The sequence below is a fragment of the Mirounga angustirostris genome, unplaced genomic scaffold, assembly GCF_029215605.1.
Source record: "Mirounga angustirostris isolate CCGP_5_RB_7025 unplaced genomic scaffold, mMirAng1.0.hap1 SCAF_6, whole genome shotgun sequence".
Lineage (NCBI taxonomy): Eukaryota > Metazoa > Chordata > Mammalia > Carnivora > Phocidae > Mirounga > Mirounga angustirostris.
In genome coordinates, this window is record NW_026991714.1 from 51,483,841 (window position 1) to 51,506,580 (window position 22,740).

General features: G+C 46.8%; 1 protein-coding gene and 1 long non-coding RNA gene across 2 annotated transcripts in view; one reads left to right on the forward strand and one right to left on the reverse strand.

Moving 5' to 3' along the window:
• The window catches only part of TNR (tenascin R), an 81,288-nt gene that overhangs the window by 25,168 nt on the left and 33,380 nt on the right, over positions 1 to 22,740 (forward strand). The window contains exons 7-12 of the mRNA XM_045877403.2: positions 2,847 to 3,032; positions 15,555 to 15,644; positions 16,727 to 16,990; positions 17,592 to 17,861; positions 18,964 to 19,083; positions 19,999 to 20,145. Of these exons, the coding sequence (XP_045733359.2) occupies positions 2,847 to 3,032; positions 15,555 to 15,644; positions 16,727 to 16,990; positions 17,592 to 17,861; positions 18,964 to 19,083; positions 19,999 to 20,145 (1,077 nt within the window). The remainder of the gene's footprint in view (positions 1 to 2,846; positions 3,033 to 15,554; positions 15,645 to 16,726; positions 16,991 to 17,591; positions 17,862 to 18,963; positions 19,084 to 19,998; positions 20,146 to 22,740) is intronic.
• Positions 20,838 to 22,740, reverse strand: part of LOC135364733 (uncharacterized) — a 44,118-nt gene continuing 42,215 nt past the window's right edge. The window contains exon 3 of the long non-coding RNA XR_010412331.1: positions 20,838 to 20,991. This is a non-coding gene — a long non-coding RNA (uncharacterized LOC135364733). The remainder of the gene's footprint in view (positions 20,992 to 22,740) is intronic.

Sequence of the window (22,740 nt, forward strand, 5' to 3'; positions counted from 1 at the left end):
CAGTGAATTAGGGTAGAAGTCTTGTGAGACAATGTCTGAGAAGCAGAGAGCCGTGCAGGGGATGATCGGGAGTTTATAATAGAAAGCAACAGGCAAATTTTAAGCAGGAGAAATGCTTGGTCTAATTTATGTTTTGGAGACTAGATGTGGCTATTACCAGAATCCACAGCCCCAAGCGCCTCCACAGGGCCCCCCTGGACATCGGTCTTTGTCTTCCCCTGGCTTGCTGACGAGTTACAGAGACCAGACCAGCTCCTATCTACAGGGAGGGGTGACCTTGAGTCATCCCTCCTAGAGGTCAGGCTTCAAGACCCAGGGGAGGGGCCTGAGTGGCTTAGTCAGTGAAACATTAGACTCTTGATTTCGGCCCGGTCATGATCTCAGGGTCCTGGGATCAAGCCCCACGTCAGGCTCCATGCTCAGTGGGGAGTCTGCTTGAGGAATCTTTCTCCCTCTGCCTCTGCCCCCCCACCCCCCACTGCTCCTGCTCTCTCTCTAAAATAAATAAATCTTTAAAAAAGAGAGAGAGAGAGACCCAGGGGAGCAAACCATTTCACTCCACCCCATTCCTAAGACCTCTCCCTGTTGCCAGGTGGACTGGGGAGACCTCAGGCCCTGAGGCTGTGACCCAGCCTGTCCGAAAGATGTCACTGGAGGCTCTTGGTGTAACCATGAGAAAGAATTCAAGGACAGACACAACACAGCAATGAGCAGTACAAGCAGGAAAGTTGATTAAAGCAAAAGTACACTCTGGAGACTTGAGAGCAGGCAAGCTCAAGGGAGAGCCGTGTCCACTGGGGTTTGGGTCTCCATGTTTTATTGACAGTTGTTAACAAGGAAGTGGAATATTCATTACTGGGGGCAGGGATTTCTTGGAAGCAGGGTGGTTTCCTGTCACAGCACCTTAGGGAGGAGATTTAGTAATGTAGTCTAATAAAGGAATAATGTGAACTTTGGCCTACTTTGTCAGCCATCTTGGGCCTGTCTGGTTTGATCCAGTTTCTTGTGGTTTTGTTCTCCGGTGCTGCCAGGTCAGGTCAGACTTCTCACTTTCTTGTAATTGGTCATGACTTCCCCTTTGCTGGCCTCCAGGGATCCTGTAAGAACCTAACTAACTGCTTACTCTAACATTCCCAAGCCCTCATTCCCAGCATTGACCTCTTTTGGCATCATGGACCTGGAAAGTGTCTGGTCCCTTCAGAGACAACACTGGCCCCTATCCACAGTGCACAGGTCCTAAGGCCAAAAAACTCTAGAAAACAAAAACCATAGTTTCCAAAGTCTAGAATTTTTAGTTGTGAAGAGCAGTAGGTGGGTACAAGAGTCAACCTAAACGCTAACCCTAACTTCTTTTTTACTCTAATTCCATTCAGGCCACACACCCCACACCGGGTCAGGTACCTTATCCCAGCCTCTGCTCCTGCATGAGATTGAGCGGCATAAGGTCCAGCTCAAGCCCATTCTTCCCACCTGCCCCGGTATCCAAGCTCCTCTCTCCATTTGACTCCTCTCTCCATCCACACAGCACGTCCAGAAAGCACAGAATCCGGCACGCTAAATCCACACTGAGTAAAGAAACATTTGTCAGAAAAATAAGCTGCAGAGACATAAATCTGCTAAAAGATTCACCTAATTTGCATCACTAAACAGAACACTTCTCACTCTGAAGCAGTTGCACTCAGATTGATTCACAGTGTTCCCATCTTCCCCAAGAACAATTGGTGTATACTTGCCTGGCATTTGCAAATTAGAAGTCTCCTGGAGGTTTTCTCAGAACAAATGGCTGGTCCACGTCAAAGTTAAATTCAAGTCCCAAAGACAAAACTTATTAAAAACTCTTTAAGTAGCAGTTTTTCATGGCTGCATCTTCTTCCCCTGCGAGTTGTGTTGTTTCTGCCAAAAGAAGCCTGAGGACATGACCAGTCCAGGGAGAGAGAATCAGCCCCTCTGGATCATGGGAGAGACCTCGTGCTGGTGGTCTCTCCTTTGCACAGGAATCTCCGGAGCTTCAGAGAGCAAGCATTAGGGGGTGCCATGTTGTTGGAACTCAGGATGAGCTTCAGAAGCAACAGGGAGTCCTCCCAAGGCTGGGCCTCTGTTTATGCACCAGGCATCACGCCACACACTTCACATGCATTGTCCTATCTGTACAATAACCTGAAATGTCACTATTACTAAGCCATTTTACAGATGCGGCCATCAAGGCCCAGTGACACCTCACTTGACCAAAAACTTGATCATGGTCCCATTACAATAAGAGACAGAGCTAGGGCTCAGCCTGAGACCCGATCCCAAAGCCCATATTCTTCCCACTACATCACATCCCCTATGTGTTTACTTAATTTCCTACAAACCTTGCCACAGTGTCTATGCAGGTAAATCCAGGGGAAGACAGCTGATACTTCAGAATCTTGCAATCAACTGTCTTCTTTTAGCCTAGTGGCCAAATTTGATATTACCGTATTCCATCATAATCACTTAGAAGCTGTCTCTGATTTTTTTTTTCTTGCTGGGGTTTCCCTTAGTTAGTTTCAAGCTTATGATAACTGGCTCATTTTTAAATTTCTAGGATACCCCCACATCCATTCAGGAAATATTCTAGAACATTCCCTGAATGGAAATGGAGCAAGTGTAAAGCGTGTTGATAACTAACTCCCACGTAAAAGTCTCCAAACCACCAATGGATCTGGCAGAGCAAAAGCTCAAGGGCAGCCCTGGGGTTCAGTCAAAACAGGAGGCAGAGGGTCAGGAGATGTGGGCTCTCAACCCAAAGCTTGTTAAACTTCAAGGCACACGACAAATGCACATTATCCCATGTGATTTTGGTGATGACTAACTCTTTTTAGAGATTGACGCCCCCAAGAACCTGCGGGTGGGCTCGCACACAGCAACCAGCCTTGACCTCGAGTGGGACAACAGCGAAGCAGAGGTCCAGGAGTACAAGGTTGTGTATAGCACCCTGGCGGGTGAGCAGTACCACGAGCTGCTGGTCCCCAAGAGCATCGGTCCAACCACCAGAGCCACCCTCACAGGTGAGTACACCCTGGCTCCAGGGGCACGTCGGCTCCCGAGTCCACATTCTCGCAGCTCTCTCCCCAGTCCACCCAACCCCCATCCAGCCATCGCCAGATCCCACTCATTCAATCTCTCAAGTACCTGTCACATGTCTACTGCTCTCCATTGTCTGCTGTCACCTGGCCTAAACTACTACTAAGTCTCATCTTCACCACTGCAAAAAGCCTCCGAATATTCTCTCCTAACCCCCACAATGTCCTCTTCACACCCTCAGTGATCTCTTCAATGATGCTGTCCCATTCTGCACACATTGCAGGGATTTCCCATTGCTCCTGAGATAACCCCCAACCCTAGTGCGGCTGCATCCCCTGGTCTCCCCTCCCTCCCACATCCCCTGGTGCTCCCCCTGCTCCGGGACCACAGGTCTGCATCGGACAGTTCCTCAAACACCTTTTCCCTGCTGTCATGGGGCTTGGCGCACACCGTTCCCGCTGCCGTCGGGCTCTCCAACCACCCCCTTCACTGAGTTATGCCTGCTTCCCTGGTTCACTTGTCACTTCCTGGGGAGCCTATGCAGTCCCCAGGTGAAGTCAGGTCATCCTGTCCTGCTGCCTCATCTCTCTGGTGACCACTGTCCTCACAGCACCACTCAAGTTATCACTGTACGCTTGTGGGTATGATTATTCCATTGTCAGTGTCCACCCTAGATCTAAAGCTCTGTGAATGGGACCATATTTAGTTTTGCTCATTATTGTCTCCCCAGTGTCCAGAGAAGTGTTTACACTAAGTCCTACATAAGTGATGGATGGATGGATGGATGGATGGTTGGAGGGATGGATGAAAGAAAGTGCAAACATTCACTATGGGGGCATAGACTACAAGATAGGGTGAGAACCTGCTCATGCCTATACACCCCATAAAGAGTTTGAGTTTATTCTTGAGGGCAATGGGGAGTCATTGAGGGATTTTAAGGAAGGTGATATAATGATCCATGTATGCAGCTGCTGCGTGGAGAGCGGGGGGAGCGGGGCAAGGTCACAGGCAGAGATAGGTCAGGTGGCTCTGCTGGAATCAAAGAGTGAGTGGTGATGCACAGACGAAGTCAAGACCCTAGGTCACCATGCCACATGGCTGGGGAGCACTCTCTGTCACCATGCGGATGTGGGCCCCAGCCAATGCTCCTCCCCGGCCCTTAGAACACACGCCCATCCAGGAAAACCTGCCTGCTGGACTTCACTGAAATGTGGGTCATGGTTTCCAGGTGAAGGAGACAGTGCAAAGCAGCTGCCCAGGGGCCGCGAGTGTGCTCACAGAGACACTGTTTAACTTGTGTCTTGGCTTCCTGCAAAAGCATTTACCATCTTAGTAGACGAGGGACACATAGCACAGAGTGCACATAGTAAACAGGGCAGTATCATCAAAGTTGCTTTCCTCCCAGATCGCCTTGCAAAATGAGGCCAGTTAAAGTAAATATAATAAATGCTTTTTCCAGACAGATGCACTCCTAGAAGCCCAGCAAGGAGATGGAAAGATATGCTGACCAAGCAGGTTAATGGGGGTGAATTAAACATAGCAGGAACACACCAGCTGGCGTAAAGCCCTCTACAGAGAGATGGAGACATTCACAAAGATTAAGCTAAACAACAACAACAAAAAATTGAAATGATGCAGGAGGGAACTGAGTCTAAGTGCAACCCATCCCCACCTAGAGCCGCAGGCTGATTTGGCAATTAGCAATTTACAAAAATGATGGCTAGTTGTTCAGAGGGAGGATATGCCATAAAATCATGAGTGGTATAGAGAAGAATCCAGACACGTCCTCGTTATTATTTCCCACGGCTGGCAAAGAAGATTCTACTTTCATTCATCATCTGCCTTATTCCAGGCACCCTCACGTAATCTTTACAATGACCTCATGACAGATGTTACCATTCCCATTTTATGGATGAGGAAATCGAGGCTCAGAGAGTTTGGAAACTTGCCCAAGCTCACAAAGCCAGCAAGGGGCACAGCTGTGGCTCAAAGGCAGCTCTTTGGAGACTTGCCAAAAGCCTCCCATTGCATGGCTGCTGGTACTAAAGAACTGAAATGCAAAGGACGGTCAAGACATAAATGCTGTAGACTTACACAGAATGGAAAAATTATTATTGAGGAGTGGGCTTAACTAGGTCAATTTTTCGGTCAGAGTCAGGCTTGTGAAATAAAACTATAAATATATATTACACACAATTATCCTGGGGAGCTCACTGCTGGGGAGATTTATAAAGGCAAATAGCTTTATGTGATTTAAGAAGGAATTATAGGCATGTAAGGAAATCAAGTGTGTTTGTACTTGCTGAGATGCGAATTACAAGGGTTGTTGGCTCTCTTGCTGTGGTGTCTGGGGGAAGAGAAGAACCGACCACGCAGGAGGGAAGGCAAAAGGAGGGAGACGTTTGATCCCAGCTCTAGATAACTTGTGTTCTTTCCCTCACTCCCCAACTTGCACCCTAAAGAGGAGAGTTTTTCAGCCTCCAAGGCCTGTGTTGTGTTATGTTTTTTTTTTTTTTTTTCTGGCTCCAAAGAAGTCATTTGTTTGCATGTATAAAGCAAGACCCTGGCCACCGGGTGGGAAGGGCATTTCAGGCTCACCTGTAGCACTTCGTCCCTGGCCAGAAAGAGAATGTAGAAACCTCCCACTCTCCCCATCTGAACCTTTCCTATCTCCTAGTCAAGAACAACTGGGGAACCCAGAGATACAGAGAACAGATTGGGGGTTGTCAGGGGTAGGGGATGGGGGGGAGGTGGGCAAAGTGGGTGAAGGCGGTCAGAGGCACAAACTTCCAGTTATTAAATAAGTCATGGGGATGTAGTGTACAGTGTGGGGACCACAGTTAATACTCGACTGTGTATATGAAAACTGCTAAGAAAGTAAATCTTAAAAATTCCCATCAAAAGAAAATATTAGAACTCTATGTGGTGATGGATGTTAACTAGACTTATTTTGGTGACCATTTCATATACTAATATTGAATTGTTATGTTGTACACCTGAGACTAATGTTTTATGTCTATTTTTATCTCAATGTTTTTAAAAAGAGAAAGAAAAATAATAGTAACTGAGACTCCTAGCATAAGGTCCCTTTGTGTCTTGCCTGTTTTATTTGAATGCTTTGTTCTGTGGAACTTGTTAAGAGCCAGGACTTTGACCCTGCATCCAGGCACAGCCACTTCCTGTGTGATTTGGGATAACCAACTTAACCTTTCCTTTTTTTAAAAAAAAAAAGATTTTATTTATTTATTTGAGAGAGAGAGAATGAGAGAGAGAGCACATGAGACGGGGGAGGGTCAGAGGGGGAAGCAGACTCCCCGCTGAGCAGGGAGCCCGATGCGGGACTCGATCCTGGGACTCCAGGATCATGACCCGAGCCGAAGGCAGTCGCTCAACCAACTGAGCCACCCAGGCGCCCCCAACTTAACCTTTCTAAGCCTCTGTTTTGTCTTCTGTAAAATGGGAATAATACCACCGAGCTCATAGTGTCATCATGAGGCTGATGAGGCTTTAATGAGATCATGTGTTTAACAAGAGTAAAGTAGTGCTTCTCACATAGCAAGCTCCATATGTGGCTGATGATGGTGATGATAAGGAGGAGGAAGAGGAAGAGGAGGAGGAGGAGGTCTGTGAACTAATGGCTGGGTTAGGACTTCCTGTAATGGGTGTGGCACAGAGCAGGGAATGTGCCTCTCACAGGCGGGTGTGGGCACCAGCAGCAAGGCATCACGGGGAGGGGGTTTACCCTCTCCCCCCCAGATCTTCCCAATCAGAGCCTGCATTCTAGAAGACCCCCGGGGGATTTAGATGCCCATTAGTGGGTAAGAAGTGCTCATTCAGAGCATGGCTTCTGAAGTTGCCCACTCGGGTTTGACAGCAACTTGGGATATGTGCGTTTGGGGCAAATTTCTTCAACGTCCCATGCTCCCATTTCCTGGTCCAAAGGACATGGTGTCTTTCTCCCAGGGTTGTTGGGAGGATGAAATGAAGTTACACATATCTGCATATACCAGCACTGCATGGAGACTGGTTCCTGGAGAACATCCGACAGCCATTTGACCATCTCTGGTTTCGAATCCCCACTAAGCTCAGACTGGATGCTCAGCAACCTGGCCTCTGCCCAGGACAAGTCCACACTCCCATTCCTGTCTCGGCTGGCTCTAAGCCCCGCCGTCCTGTGGCGTCTGTATTTGCTGCTCCCCAAAGAAGCCCTCATCTTCACAGCCACCGTTTCCCCTTCGCCGTGGGCCACCGGCCCTCGCAGACTCTCTGTGCCTCTGAGTCAGGCAGAGGGCTCGCAGCACGCAGCCCCCGGCAGGCCTACCCCCCTCACAGCCCTCCTCCTGGGCAGCACAGAGGACAGGCTAAGGCACAAAATGCCAAGCATTTCTCTTCCATTATTCTCTCCAGTCAATGCCCAGAGAATTCCCTCGGGAGTATGAATTTGGTTCTGAACCACAGACTCAGTGTCTGCAATGATTTTTTTTTCCTCTGCTCCGGTGGCTTCTGTGTCCTTAATGATAACTTTTTTAGGCTCAGCCTCTCCCCTGGGATGATGTGTGCTCGGCCTGTGTACCAGACCTGGAGTCCCAGAGGGGTCCTGAGTGTTAGATATTTTATGGGCGCATCAAGGGACCTTGAGGTTCGAACGGGTAGCACTTAACAGGGACGGGCACCACGACTGTTTTCTGGGTGGCAGTGGAAAATAGCACATCCTGTAGAAAACTCTGAGTGGAAGGGGGGGAGATGTGGGGGACACTGAGGAAAGAAGGAGATTCTCATTTCTTGACTGGAATTTGGTCAAAAAGCCCTGCCTGGGACCCATGCAAATGAGAAACACCGCTCTGTGTCGGAGGTGACCCCTCTCTATCTGTCCTCAGAAAGGCCTGCAGCTGGAGTGCTTTGCCAGAGGGAAAATGGTTTGTCCTCAGCTATCTCCACGTTCTTGCCTGGTGCCCCCCCATGAACGGGCGCCCACACTTGAGGAGCCCTGTGACCAAGAGAAAGGTCAAAGGAGCTGGTCCCCATGAGTATGTGAGCATGGGCTCTAACCCAGCCCCCCAGAGCCAGTTCATCACAGCCCTGAGCAACCCCCTGGGGTGTCCGCCTATGAGCCTCCTGACGGCACTTCCCACCCAGCTGCCCCTCTCTGCCTCGTGACTAACTCCATCCTCAGGCCACAGGCTGCCAATCAGATAAATCATCCACCAGGCTTAGGAAACCCTTGAAGATTCCCACAGACATCACAGTACAACACAGGATTGCGAGAAAACAAAGACCCACAGCCAGACACACGTGACACTCACACACACAGGCACACATTCACACATACGCACAGGGCTGACACTGCAAGTCGGGCACGTGAGGGATCACTTTCAAGGCCACTGGTTTTGCCGGGGACTTGGAACAGAAGCCTCTGCCCAAACCCACATTTTCTCCTGGGGCTTAAATGAGGATCTAGGGGTGAGAAGGTTGGTTCCTCCAGGTGCAAAGGTAGATGAGCTTGTCCACAGGAGAATTTTCCATGAAGAAATCTGAGCCTCCCAGGGAAGTCCAGCTGGCAAACCAGTGCTGACCAAGGCACTTGATGTTCACTTCACCCTGTCTGCACTCCCTGATGTGCCAGGGCACAAACACCAGACCAAGTGCCAGACCTTCAACTCCCTGAGGCTCTTCTGAGGAGGAGTAGGAGGAGTCTGGCAATGGGCCTGTGGCCCTGGCCAGACTGTGCTCAGCCTCCTTCAGGTGAAGTCACAGCGACCCCAAGTGGCCACTCTGGTAAGGCGCCCTCTGAACAAGGTGCCACCTTTCAGGGGCCAGAAAGTGGAGAGTGGGCCGCAGAGACCCAAGAAGAGAGAAGAGAAAGGGCAGAAGCCTCCACATGCCTCCTCCTCACAGAGCTGGCGCATAGGGCGTCTGTCCCCTTATTTGTGTTAAAGGACTGGGGCCAGGGAACCAGGAGAAAACCAGGTGGGAATTTTTCATCTCCAGCTTTGGCTTCTTCAGCAGAAAGTGCTTGTTTACAATGAAGACCCAGAGATGGCATGTTCCTGTAGGACAGGAGGTGATGAGCCATGTTTCTCATTAATCTCATTCGCAACAAGAGAGTTGTGTTGAAGAATGTTCCTTAGTATTATTATTTTAATATAGGTTTGTGGGGCCAGTCCTTAAAGACAGCACACTCAAAAAGCAGGTAGATGGCCTCCAAAGCCTGATTCATTCAGGTAACCCTGGAGAAGCATCTACCATCACCTAGAAAAATAAGGATGGGGATCCTGGGAGCTTAGACCCCCATTATATTAAAAAGTAGATTGTTGCCCATCTGGTGTGATTTCAGGGGTTCTCAGAAGATCTTCTATTGTCTCCAAATATTTCCCATCTATGTACCAAAATTCTACTGCTGGAACTTCTGCTATCAGGGGCCCTACATTAGCTCCCTGGTTTTCATGAATTATTTTACCAGATCCCTCTTTGCATCTATTATTCCTTCTGCCTGTAATGCCCTTTCTCTACCTAAATACCTCTGATCCTTCAAAACCCAGATGAGACATCCCCTCGTAAGTCTTCCCAATGGTCCCAGCACCCTGGCTACACTGCTTCCGTGCATCATATATTCCTTTCACTATCCTACTCACTGAATTATATTAAAATAATCAAACCCCTTGACCCAAGACCTAAGAGTCTAGAGAGGAGACCGACATGAAAACTAAAGTAACAGTATAATAACATGATTGCTGTAAAAACTGAGAGATGGACTACAAACTCTTTGGGCACAGAGGGTCTTCAGGTTGCCCCTCCCTTTGAGAGCACGTGTCCTGTAAATGCACCAACCCTCACCCCAGTTTGGAAGACTGGAGGTTCACAGTTCTCGGGAGACGAGCCCAGGGATTTGGAGATGGAAAGGTCCCTATTTCTATGGGTCCACTTGAACCCAACCAAGCCTGCAGATCCCAGGGGTCTTATTCATGTTTTTTTGCTGGCAAGAGGGAGCAATCTCAGCTGCTTGGGCCTGCTTCCCCCCACGACTTCCCTGCCAGCAGCAGGAAGCTAGAAGAGTAAGTCTCCTAAACAGGGGGAAGTGAGTCATTCTACTGTCATCGCCCACGGTCCTTGCAGTGCAGGGAAGAATTTGCTCATTCCTGTTGTTCTTCAGCTCTAATTAATCTCTTCCTGCTCCCATGCCCCATCCTGCCCACCAGAGCATTCCATATCTTCTTCCCTCTACCTTTCCTAATCTTGGCTAGCTCTCAAGGTTCAACTCGAGTCATTTCTTTAGAAAGCTTCCCCTGGCCACTACCGCCCATGCTGATCTCATCCCTTTCCTTAGCTAGCAAGCCATGGTGTCATGCCAAATTCCTCAAATTCCAATCTGCTACTCCACTCCCCTCCACTCCACGAGCCTGTAAGATTCTTAGGGACAGGGACAATGCTATGATAGTTCAGAAAAAAATAAAGGACTTGAGTTCCAAAGCCAGTTTTATTGTCTGTTAGCCTCACGACCTTAGTCAAGGAATGGACTTCTCCGAGCCTCTGTTTGTTCATCAGTAATGCCCGCCCAGCAGAGCTGCAGGGGAATTAAACAAGATAATAGGTACAATCTCTAAGAAACTATAGCTAATATTAGGACTCTTGACCATCAGACACTCAAAAAAATTGCCTTCAATTTTTATCCCTCCTTTCTTCCGTCCCTTTCTTCCTCATTATTCTTCTACATTACCTACGGCATGCTGCTCAGTGCTTGGCATATTGTGGGTACTCAATAAATAATTTCCTCCTTCAGTACAGATTTCTTTTTATGTCATTAAGGGAAGGGTAAGGGTGATATCCATTCAGCTCACCCAGCACAAAGGAAGTCCTCAATAACGTTTGGTGAGTGAATGAACTGCGTGCTTTGGGAGTTCAGAGAAGAATGGGTGTGCCATGAAAGAGTTGAGAAAAGCATCAGCCTCCAAGCTGAACAAAGGAAGTTCTATAAGGCATGGAGAGTGGTGGTTTCCTATGGGATGAATTTTCTGAGCTATTATGAAGCAAGGCAACAGAGCCATTCGTATGCCACCACTTTCAGAAGGTGGATGGAAAGATAAAGGGAGCACTGATGGAGAGCAATGGGGTCTTTAAAAAGTGAGAAGTCCCTAGGAGTCCACAGAATGCTGATGTATAAATGTGTTGGATGTGCCTCCGATACATATTTTCTTTTCCAGCAGAACTGTATTTTACCTGCTAGCAAAGAACAACAATTCACTTGTAGCACAGGAAGAAAGCTACAGAAAATCAAAGGGAAGTAGCAGGCAGGAACCCATAAACGAGTCCCACTTTCCCATCCCCTAGACAGAAAGCCTGGGACAAAAGTACTTTAAATTCTGCTCTGCCGTTTTCTGGGAAAAGATGATTCCATTGTAAATTATTGAACATTTCATTTAAGCCTCATAAATAAGAAACCCAGATGAAAACATTACATGTTAGATCTGTTTGGCAACATATAATTTCTGTCTTACTCCCTCAATCTGTCACCCTTCATCTACGTCAGAGAATTTCTACTTCATTACAGGCAATTGAAGGTTTCAATCAGATGCCTAAAAAAGTAGTTTATGTCCCAGAGGTAATCTAATTTCTCCAACCAAGGATGTACCTGGGGCTCGCCGAACATATTGACAGAGATAAATGTGTGCTTGGAATGGCTCTGGGGGCGTTACAACCACCCACTCAATCTAGTGACAGGTACTCCACCCAGCCAGGGGGCCGGCTCCTCACTGACAGGCAGACTCCCTGAACCACTGGTTTCATCAGAGCCAACAGGGTAAGCCTCAGCAAACTGATGACAGGTGTGCCGAGGACCAGCTTGGACCTGCCTGGGGCACACAAAAAAGGACTCAAGATCTTGGAATAGTCTTCTGAGCAAAATAATAATGATACTGGCTACTATCAGGACGGGCCAGGCACTGTACTTCATTTCATCCTCGTGATGACCCTCCGAGATACACACCATTGCTCTTCCCATTCTACAGAAACTAAAGCTCAGAGATATCAAGTATCAAAGTTAACACCAGTAGAAAGTGGCCGAGCCTGAATGTTAACGTAAGCACAGCAGACCTCAAAGTCTGTCAAACTTCAAACTTGACCTCCACTGGTGTTGACATTTTAGAGAAAGAAAGAAGGGTTGAGAAGTGGATGGAGCTGGTTTGAGAAAGAGAAAAGAGGGCTGGTTCTTGGTTCTAATGCACTCCTTCAAGAGAGCCTGGTCAGTAAGGCCTGGTGATTCTGCCATACTCAAGCATGGGGGGATTTATTGCATCGACTGTACTAAAGCTATACTGAGGAGGGGGGTACAGAACCCTCTGGCTATCATGCAGCATTCCCCTTCATTAAACCAAGCCATTTGTGGGGCACAAGGTGGGGGAGTGCAGTCAGTCAAGCATCTGACTCTTGGTTTCAGCTCAGGTCGTGATCTCAAGGTCAGGGTTCTGAGATTGAGCCCCACGTCAGACTCTGTGCTCAGCGGGGAGTCTGCTTAAGATGCTCCCTCTCCCTCTCCCTCTGCCCCTCCTCACACACACTCTCTCTCTCAAATAAATAGATAAATCTTTAAAATATAAAAAGCCATTTGTTAAGGAAAGTTTGCTCGATGCATTTCCTGTCAAAATCATTCCTATTACCTCAGGGATCCAAGGGAAGTCACAGCTGCTCAGGGAAAGCGATGGCATTGGGGGCAGGGTGGAACATTCCATTCCCCCTAAAAGCCCTGAACCTTTGCCTTAGTTTCTTTTTATAATATGGTGTACTGGTTTGAATAGTGCCCCCCTCCAAATTCATGTCCAACTGGAACCTGTGAATGTGACCTTATTTGAAACAGGGTCTTTACAGATGAAATCAAATTAAAAAGAGGTCAAAACAGATTAAGGTGGGCCCTAAATGCAATGTGACCAGTGTCTTCATAAGATGGGGAGAAGACACAGACACACAGGGAGAATGCCATAGGTTACAGACTGAATGTTTGTGTTACCCCAAAATTCATATGTTGGAAACTTCATTCCCAATGTGATATTAGCTGATAGGGTCTTTGGGAGATGATTAAGTCATGAGCAAGCAACCCTCATGAATGGGATTGGTGCCCTTATAAAAGAGAGACCCCAGAGAGTTCTCTTGTTCTTTCCACTGTGTGGGAATACAGCAAGAAGATAGCCATCTATGAACCAGAAAATGAGGTCTCACCCGATGTCAAATCTGTTGGTGCCTTGATCTTGGACTTCTCAGTCTCCAGAACTGTGGGAAATAAATGTGATTTAAGCCACCCAGTCTATGGCCATTGCTGGCAGCAGCCTGAGCTGACTAAGACACCATGAGACAACAGAGGCAGAGCCTGGAGTGATGCAGCTACAAGTGAGGGAAGCCCAGGATGGCCGGTGACCACCAAAAGCTGGAAGAGGAAAGGAAAGATGCTCCCCCTTAGAGCCTCTGGAAGGATCCCTGCCCACCAACACCTTGATTTGGGCCCTCTAGACTCTAGAACGGGGGGAGAATAAATTTCTGTTGTTTTAAGCCACACTGTTGTCATCATTTGTCATGGCAGCCACAAAAAACTAATGCAGATGGAGAAAAGACTCCCCATCCCACCTTCTTCAGGTTGTGGTGAGGGTCAAAGCACATTCAGGTATTTTGAAAAGAACATATGTTATATAAATGCAGAATAGCATGATCATCAAGCCAGGGCTCTTGTGGGCCCACACAGAGCCCCCTTCCATAAATGCCTACCAGAAGCACTCAGACTCATCATGGGGGACCCCAAAGGTAATGATTTGATCTTGTATTTTTCTATAGTCCCACTTCTAGTAAACAAGGGCAAATTTGATGCTTGTTTGATGCTAGAATAATGGTCTCCAAAGATGTCCACGTTCTAATCCCAGGAACACATGACTCCGTCATCTTACATGGCAAAAAGGAATTTGGAGATGTGATTAAGTTAACCAGGTGGAGGGGCGCCTGGGTGGCTCAGTCGTTAAGCGCCTGACTTCGGCTCAGGTCATGATCCCAGGGTCCTGGGATCAAGCCCCGCATCAGGCTCCCTGCTCAGCAGGAGGCCCACTTCTCCCTCTCCCACTCCCCCTGCTTCTTGTGTTCCCTCTCTCGCTGTGTCTCTCTCTGTCAAATAAATAAAAATCTTAAAAAAAAAAAAAAAAGTTAACCAGGTGGAGCCAATGTAAGAAGGGCTCAGTCGTTAAGTGTCTGCCTTCGGCTCAGGTCATGATCCCAAAGTCTTGGGATTGAGTCCTGCCTTGGGCTTCTTACTCAGTGGGATCCTGCTTCTCCCTCTGCCTGTCGCTCCCCCGGCTTGTGCTCTCTCTGTCTCTCTCTCTGTGTCTGACAAATAAAATCTTAAAAAAAAAAAAAAAAGATGGATACAGGAAGATCACTCAGAGTAGAAGGTGGGGCAACGAACACAGAGGCTGGAGAGATAAACAGGCTTGAAAATGCTATGCTTTGGCTTTGAAGATGGATTAAGGAACCACAAGCCAAGGGATGCAGGAAGCCTCTAGAGGCTGGGAAAGGCAAAGAAATGATTTCTCCCCCAGAGCATCCAGAGGCTGCGACCCTGCTGAACCATTTAGACTTCAGACCTGCTGAATGCTGAACTGCACAATAATAGACTTATGTTGTTTTAAGCCACTAAACTGTGGTAATTTGTTACAGCAGCAATAGGAAATTAATATGCTGGTCAAGCCAGTTAGTCTGAAAATGAATGTGGGAGAGGGTAGGGAAACAGCCCCAATAATTACAGATATCCTGGGAGGCTCCCAGTGATTCTTTGTATTAAACCCCCAAAGGATTTCCCCAAAGAATCTTTTAGTTGGACAGTTTTTGCATCTTTTCCATCTGCCGCAGTCCCCAGAGGTCATCCTAAGATTGAATCCATAACTTCAAATACCCTGGGATCTGAATTACCAACCTTGGTGGGGAGCCCACAGCCACAGGGCTTCTGCCCGCCCCTACATTAAAGGCCTGATAGCCTGTGCTCAGAAAGTCCATCCAGTGTTGCTCCCTAGAAGGGATCCTGGAGTCCCCATATCGTTTCAGTCCCTTAAAAGGTGCAGTTGATGTTCACACACAATGTTCAAGAAATGCTTTAAAGGCCCATGTCCACACAATCCTTCAATTCACAGCTTATACAAGGACTCCCTTCACCAGTTGTAGCCAACCTGAGACTTTAAGTAATACGGGGAGACCTTCCCAGGAGAGCACATTTCTGAAAGTCACCGACAAGGGCAGCCTCACTGCCTTCCCAAGGTCAGCAGCAAGAAGGAAGCTCTGCACTGAGCAATTCATCCTGTTGACTTGGTATGGATTTCCTAAGTGGTGAAACTGGGATTTGGTACTAGGTAAAATTAGGAGGAGATTCAGGAAGGACTGAACATAAGATAAGAACAGGAATCTAAGCTCATTTGCTTCCCTCCTTTCTGCCTTCCCCACCACTGACACACACATGGAATAATGTTTGTTTCTGCATCTACTGACAGATCTGGTGCCTGGCACTGAGTATGGACTTGGAATATCTGCTGTCATGAACTCACAGCAAAGTGTACCAGCCACCATGAATGCCAGGACTGGTGAGTAGGAGGATTGGTACAGAAGAAGACCAGGATACTCTGTAGGCCTAAGAAGCCATGGAGGCTTGTCCTGGCAAGGCTTGGTCAGAAGGCAATGCCCCTTAATGAACAGGTCCCTGGATGACAGTTATCAGCCTAGAAACAACGTCTACCTGTGGATCTCTGATCTCTGTGCCTAACCTCTGACATCAACATGCAGGATAGTCTCCCTCTCTTCCCCACAGATCTATGCACATCTCCCATGGTCTGAAGGGCTGCCTGCCCACAGAGGTGGAAAATTCCAAATCGGTTAGTGTCATAACAGGTCCTATTTCTTTCTAGACCACCCCAGAACAGGCAGAATGTGATGTCCCTCACCATGCATAACAGAAGCCCTCAGAAAGGCCACAAGGATAAAGGTTTAGATTTGGAAACAACCCATTAAATCTAAGGACAATGGAAAAGTCCACCTGAGACCCTTGTTATTCTGGATCCAGCAGATTTGCTTCCAAATTCTGGGTAAATTTCAAAGTCACTCTAGTACCTTAGGTACAGGCAGCCTGGACTGAGCTGGGGATTTTGAACCAATCCCTGTCCCAAGGCTTGTTCTAGTATAGACAACCTCTCTAGAGAACCACAAGGACATGGGTCCCCAGGAGTTCTCAAACTTGTACACCCACGGCCAGGTCAGTCAAAATGGCCTCAGGAACAGGGATAGCTACTGTTGCCAGGGATGGCATATCCCTACTTAATGGTGGCTCCTATTTTACCCTGGTTGGCTTGCTGAAAAAGGCTGGGAGAAAAATGAGTATAGAGAGCTTGACAATCAGCAGCCAGCTTTGTCCCAGAGGTGGATGTATTCTAGTGGTGTTGGACCTACTAATGCCTTTATGCAAATTGTCCATCTTTATACCAAGCCTTTGGCCATCTTTCAAGGGGAAGGTGCTTAAAAAAATGTGAGATAATTGTCAGCAATGACAAGCTAATCATCGTGGTCAGCAGGCCTGTTGAGAGCTTAGAAATCCACAGGGAGGTCCAATTCCAATAAATACTGGCCGATCTATGGAACTTGTGTAAAATAGGCCACTTATGTTGATCCACAGAACTTGACAGTCCCCGAGACCTTATGGTGACAGCCTCCTCGGAAACTTCCATCTCCCTCATCTGGACCAAGGCCAGTGGCCCCATTGATCACTACCGAATTACCTTTACCCCTTCCTCTGGGATCGCCTCAGAAGTCACTGTGCCCAAGGACAGGACCTCATACACACTGACAGATCTAGAGCCCGGAGCAGAGTACATCATTTCAGTCACTGCTGAGAGGGGTCGGCAGCAAAGCTTCGAGTCCACCGTGGATGCCTTCACAGGTACCAGGATAGCAGAAATCCCAGATGGGTTCAGGGATTAATGGATCTTAGTACAAGAAGGTCATCTAGGCAACCCACTCTTTGAATACCCCATTTTGTTTAGAGAAGGAGGAATGTGGGTAGAGAAAGAAGAGATAGAGGAGAAATTAATAAATATATCAAGATGGAATGGTTGGAAATAAGGAGGAGAGATGAGCAAGGCTACTTACATGCCAGAAAATTTGTATCTGGTTTTCTACAGCCTGGACAAAGGGGTTGAGTCTGTTCATCTTTCCCTGCCTGCACTAAATCAGTGGGCATTCAGAGGATCCATGCAATCATGTTAAATTTCTCCCAGGATAAAGATTTTAAATCCTGGGTGAGTATTATGAATAACTCACAGAGGTTTTACCCTGCTGAGGGCATTCATTTTTCAGTATGTGGCCTAGAGAAAAGAGAGTAGACAGGACTGGAGAGTGAGAAGGTGGAAGCTGTGAGTCAGCAAGTGAAGGTGTAGTCCTAGTTTACAAGGAAAACAGATTGTTTCAGTCAGTTGGCTCTTCTAGCCCAGGGTCCCACACCTCACATATGTTTCAGAACCATCATCTCCTCTGCTTTGCAGGCTTCCGCCCCATCTCCCATTTGCACTTTTCTCACGTGACCTCCTCCAGCGTAAACATAACCTGGAGTGACCCATCCCCTCCAGCAGACAGACTCATTCTGAACTACAGCCCTCGGGATAAAGAAGAAGAGATGACAGAGGTCTCCCTGGATGCTACCAAGAGGCATACTGTCCTGATGGGTCTGCAGCCGGCCACTGAGTACATTGTGAACCTGGTAGCAGTCCACGGCACGGTGACCTCTGAGCCCATCGTGGGCTCCATCACCACAGGTGAGGCTGGAGGACTTGACAGCAGGTGGTGAAGAGAGTTCCTACAGAGGTCTCTAATAAGTCAATGAAATTTACAAAGAGAAATCCCCAAGGAGTAGGGGACTGCCTCACTTGGCTAGAGAGGGTTGCACAAAATGTATAAGATGGGAAACTTCCTTTTGGAAGGTAGGATGGACTCAATGTTTTGAGGAGGCCAGGGTTTGAATGCATTGGTCCAGAGGTTCTGACACTACCAGCCTGAAGAGAGCTGGCCTCCAAGAGGAAACCCAATCTCTTGACTGCTCAGTAAGGTCACTCATACAAATGATGCTTCCTCAAAATTATATGGGACCAGCATGCAACCATGTGTGAACCTGAGACTCAGAAAATGGGGTTGATTTGCATGTTGTTTAGAAAACACAGGCACCCTAAGATGAACTGGATCATTCTTGTCTCATCATTCTCAAATACAATCCCAGATATAAGTGTGCATGTGGGTGAGGACATGTGTATTTCTCTGGTTTCCTACATACTAACAAGAACTTACAAACTGGACAAGTGGATGAAGCACTAGTTGGTTTCAACCCTGGGATCCCCCAGTAGTCAAAAAAATGAACTATCCAGTACAGATGAAATGCAATTTAAGAAAGTGGATTTGTTCTGGACTTGTGCTCTGAAATCCCTCTAGACTCAATAGGCAGTTTTTCCAAATTGAACCGTAGGTGGCTGCTAAAAAAAAATAAGAGAAACAGTTGGGTTTGTCCAAGAGAAGTTGTTCCAGAGAAAACGGCCATGTTACTCCCAGTTCAAAGCAAAACATATGAACTTAAAGGAAGGTTCCCAGTTGACATTCACACACAGGTAATAGTTGCTGCACAGCACAGAGCTTGCCAACGTGACTTCATGTTGTTAAAATATTCCCCATGAACATGGTTTTAGCCAATAACTCTGAGGTTTCATGTGAAACTTTGGCCTGAGCACGGCTTTAAGGATGCTCTAGTATAAAGATCTTGTCTGCCTCTGCAACACTATTAGCTCTTGGTCCACATGAAACCAAGGATAGGAATTGCTTTTTCACACTGTGCTTTCTGTCTTTTTCCCACAACTACCTGGGTCCTTATAGGAATTGATCCCCCCAAAGACATCACAATTAGCAATGTGACCAAAGACTCAGTTATGGTCTCCTGGAGCCCTCCTGTTTCATCTTTTGATTACTACCGAGTATCCTATCGGCCAACACAAGGTAATAAAGTTATTTGATTTCTCACAAATGGATGGGATTTGGAGCTAGGTGAAGATTGCTATGGAAGAACTACATATCCCAGAGGATATCACCCCTCGCTTGCATTCTCCTCCTCTCTGTAACATGTTCCATCACAATAAGAGTGGTTTCAGGAGGAGCAGCAAAGAAACCCTTAACTTGCCAACTCCTCTCACAAAAGGCTTAACTGTATTCACCCAGAAAGCAAGCCTTTCATCAGCAGAGTGAACCATGATAACTTGTCACCTTATCTAGGCAGTGTAGTAAGTAACGAAGAACCCTAAAGAATTCTGCCAAAAGCCAGGGTCACATTCACTTTTTTGAGAGAGTGAAGTCCAAGACTAGAATCCTGGGGGATGTCTAAAGACTCAGCTGGGCCAGATGAAGCCTTAGAGAGAACCACAGTGATGGTGGTCCTATTTCTGCCACTCCAGCCAAGTTATGAGTCAGAAAAAGTTGGCCCAGACATCCCCTGCTTCCTGCCAGTTCCTGTTGGTGCATGCCACATTGTTAACAAAGTAGAGGGCATGCCCACTTCCAGGGAGGTAGTGGCATAGTTTTCCAGACTACTCTGTCTCTGGGCTGCATGGACCACTCTTTGTAGCCATGACCTCTCGATTGCCTTAAGACCAGTGTGTTAGAAAACCACCTAGCCACCTTTTTTTCTATGATCCAAGGAACCTATAAAATGAGGGAGTAGGACCAGCATGCAAGGTCTCTTCAAGCTCCAACATTCCCAGTCTATGAACCATTTCTCCTTCCCCACTGAGTGCTGGGCCTTGCACCCATCTATGTTTCATGACAAAGTACTGCCAGAAGCTTCTATGTAGATTATACCATGAGCTGTGTTGATGAGGGATCTGCTGAACTTTAACAGTGGCTTCTTCTCTTCCTTAGTGGGACGGCTGGACAGCTCAGTGGTGCCCAACACAGTGACAGAATTCACCATCACCAAGCTATATCCAGCCACCGAATATGAAATCAGTCTCAACAGCGTGCGGGGCAGGGAGGAGAGTGAGCGCATCTGTACCCTCATTCACACAGGTAGGCATGTCCTCCTGTCATGAGCCAAGTCAGGATCCTGGTTGAGGACCTGCAACAGACAGAAGAGGCAAACAGTGGAGTTGTTCTCCTAATAAAGAGGACACAGATTCTGAGCTCAGAAGCTCCATTCCATTCACTCACTGTGTCATGCAAAGCAATTTGTGATTTCTCTCCCCTCTGGTATTGCCTTCTAATACCGGGAGTTTAGAGAGTAAGCCTCTTCTAAGAGTCTTATTGGTTTAGGTCAGAAATTTTCATGGAATTTTCAATAGGAAAAGTGACCTTTCAAAGACACATTATGGAAGTGAATTCCAGAACAGACATCTAAATCATCTCATCTAATTTTTTAAAAGACTCAGTCAAGTAAATTTTACCTCAGAGAAGCAAAGGGTTATTATTCCAGTAAAAACCCTTGGGTTCCTGAAATTCTTCATCCTGGCCAGAAGCCACCAAGTGGCGGCATTTGTTACTGCTTTAAGCTCAAAAGGTGGAGGCCTTCCTTTGGAAAATGAGCGCCTTGGATGGACCTGGGGACAGGGCTCCTGCAGCAGCTCTATTTCTCCTCTTGCTCTGGTCCCTGAGTCAGCCCACCATGCAGAACTAGGAAAGACTTGTTATAGAAGGCACCAGAGGGGACAGCCAAAGTTTTCTGACCCCAGACCTAACCTCCCAGTTAAGCTATCATTCCCATAGCACATGGGAAATATCCAGCTTGCCTCGTTAGGAGAACACCGGAATTTCTTGAGGCTGCTTAATTTCCTCAGAGAACGGCATTTCCTGAATGAGGAAAAGGTAACTTGGAATTCCTCACCACTTTTGTAGATGCTCTCACAGGCCCAGAAACATCTGTAAAGTAATGGCCAAAGAAACATGTCTTCAGAACATTTCAGAACCTAAAAAATTATTCTTCTAAAAAACACCACAGGATATTCTTATCTTCCCTAGTCTCCTTCCAGGTCTGTAACTACACATAATCCAGCCATGTTTTTGGTCCAATCTTTCCTTTCCATCAAATTATCTGTGACCATTAAGGAATCAAGAAATATTGACCCAAAGTGATGCCCAATGAATCAAAAGAAGCCCCCTCTCACCTTCCTGAAAGTCTTAGAAATTCATGGTAAAAAAATTAGACTTTTTCTCTTTGAGGACTGTAAGATGGATTTCAAGAGCCTCCTATCCCCTAAGGTAAAAGAAAGCAGCAACTTCGGTCAAAAACATCTCATTCCTTGGGTTCTTGGTCATAAGCAGCAAGTATCTGTAAAGCGGATATTCAGCAGTGTACCAACCCAAACCACCCTCCTTCAGGTTCAGACAGAGCTATTGTGGCAACTCCCAATAAACAGATTGCCCACAGAAATGTCTTCTTTTGTTGTTGTTTTAATGTGAGGTTTATGATTTTACAACTTTGGGAAATGAGCACTCCTTCAGGGTCTCAAAGTTAATCTCAGTGAGATCAAGCTAATTAGTCTCTGAAGATTTTCTTCTTTGTCTCTTTTCATATGGTTGCATTTGAAGAATTTGTTAAAGACACAGATTACATATAAAATTCAGATATTAAAATTAAAAAAAATATTTCACAGTTGTTGCTTCCAAATAAGTAACATAAGTAAACAATAGAAACCTTAAGTTAGAAAACAGGGCCAGGGGGGCGCCTGGGTGGCTCAGTCGTTAAGCGTCTGCCTTCGGCTCAGGTCATGGTCCCAGGGTCCTGGGATCGAGCCCCGCATCGGGCTCCCCGCTCCGCGGGAAGCCTGCTTCTCCCTCTCCCACTCCCCCTGCTTGTGTTCCCTCTCTTGCTGTATCTCTCTCTGTCAAATAAATAAAAAAATCTTAAAAAAAAAAAAAAGAAAAGAAAACAGGGCCAGATCAACAGCACCTCTTGGTCCCCAGGAGTAAATTACATGACACTTAGGTTGAGTTGATACCTAAACTATTGTAATAGCATCCATTTCTAAAATAAATCCCAACTTTATAGAAGGGAAGCATAGTAAGAAACAAAGGCATAGATCATGGGTAAATAAGAATAGGAACTTGGTCCCATGATGAGCAAACTCTGTTCCCCGCAACAGACACTAGTGACCTTTCGCCTGAAAGAATCCCCATGACTCTCCAGGCCACAAAAGGGATACCCAGGACTCAGTACAAAGGGAGCCTGTGAGTAGCAAAGCAAGAATTCACTCATCATATGTGGCTTTTGAGGCAACCTGAGTCCCATTCAGTCATTCAGAAGCACTTATTGAGTACCTTGTAAGTTCTAGGTGCTGTGGTTACTCCTTGACTTCATGGAACTCCCACCATACTTTCTGAAGTTCATTAACAGAGATCATTCCACAAGGCATGCTCCTTATATTTATGAAAGTGCAAATAGCCTGGGAAGCAAATTATCTCATTAACTAAAGAAATATAACAATTCCTCTATGTTCTTAGTTTCTCCATCTAGGTTTAAATGTGTAAAACACAGCAGCCATACCTTGGGATCCCCTGTAGCACCTGACAGTACTCTGCACATAAGAAGTTAATGAATGAATTAAAAGGAAGATCTGGGGCCAATCAGGAGAGAACTGGGTACTTGTGAGGAAGGAGGAAAGGGAGAAG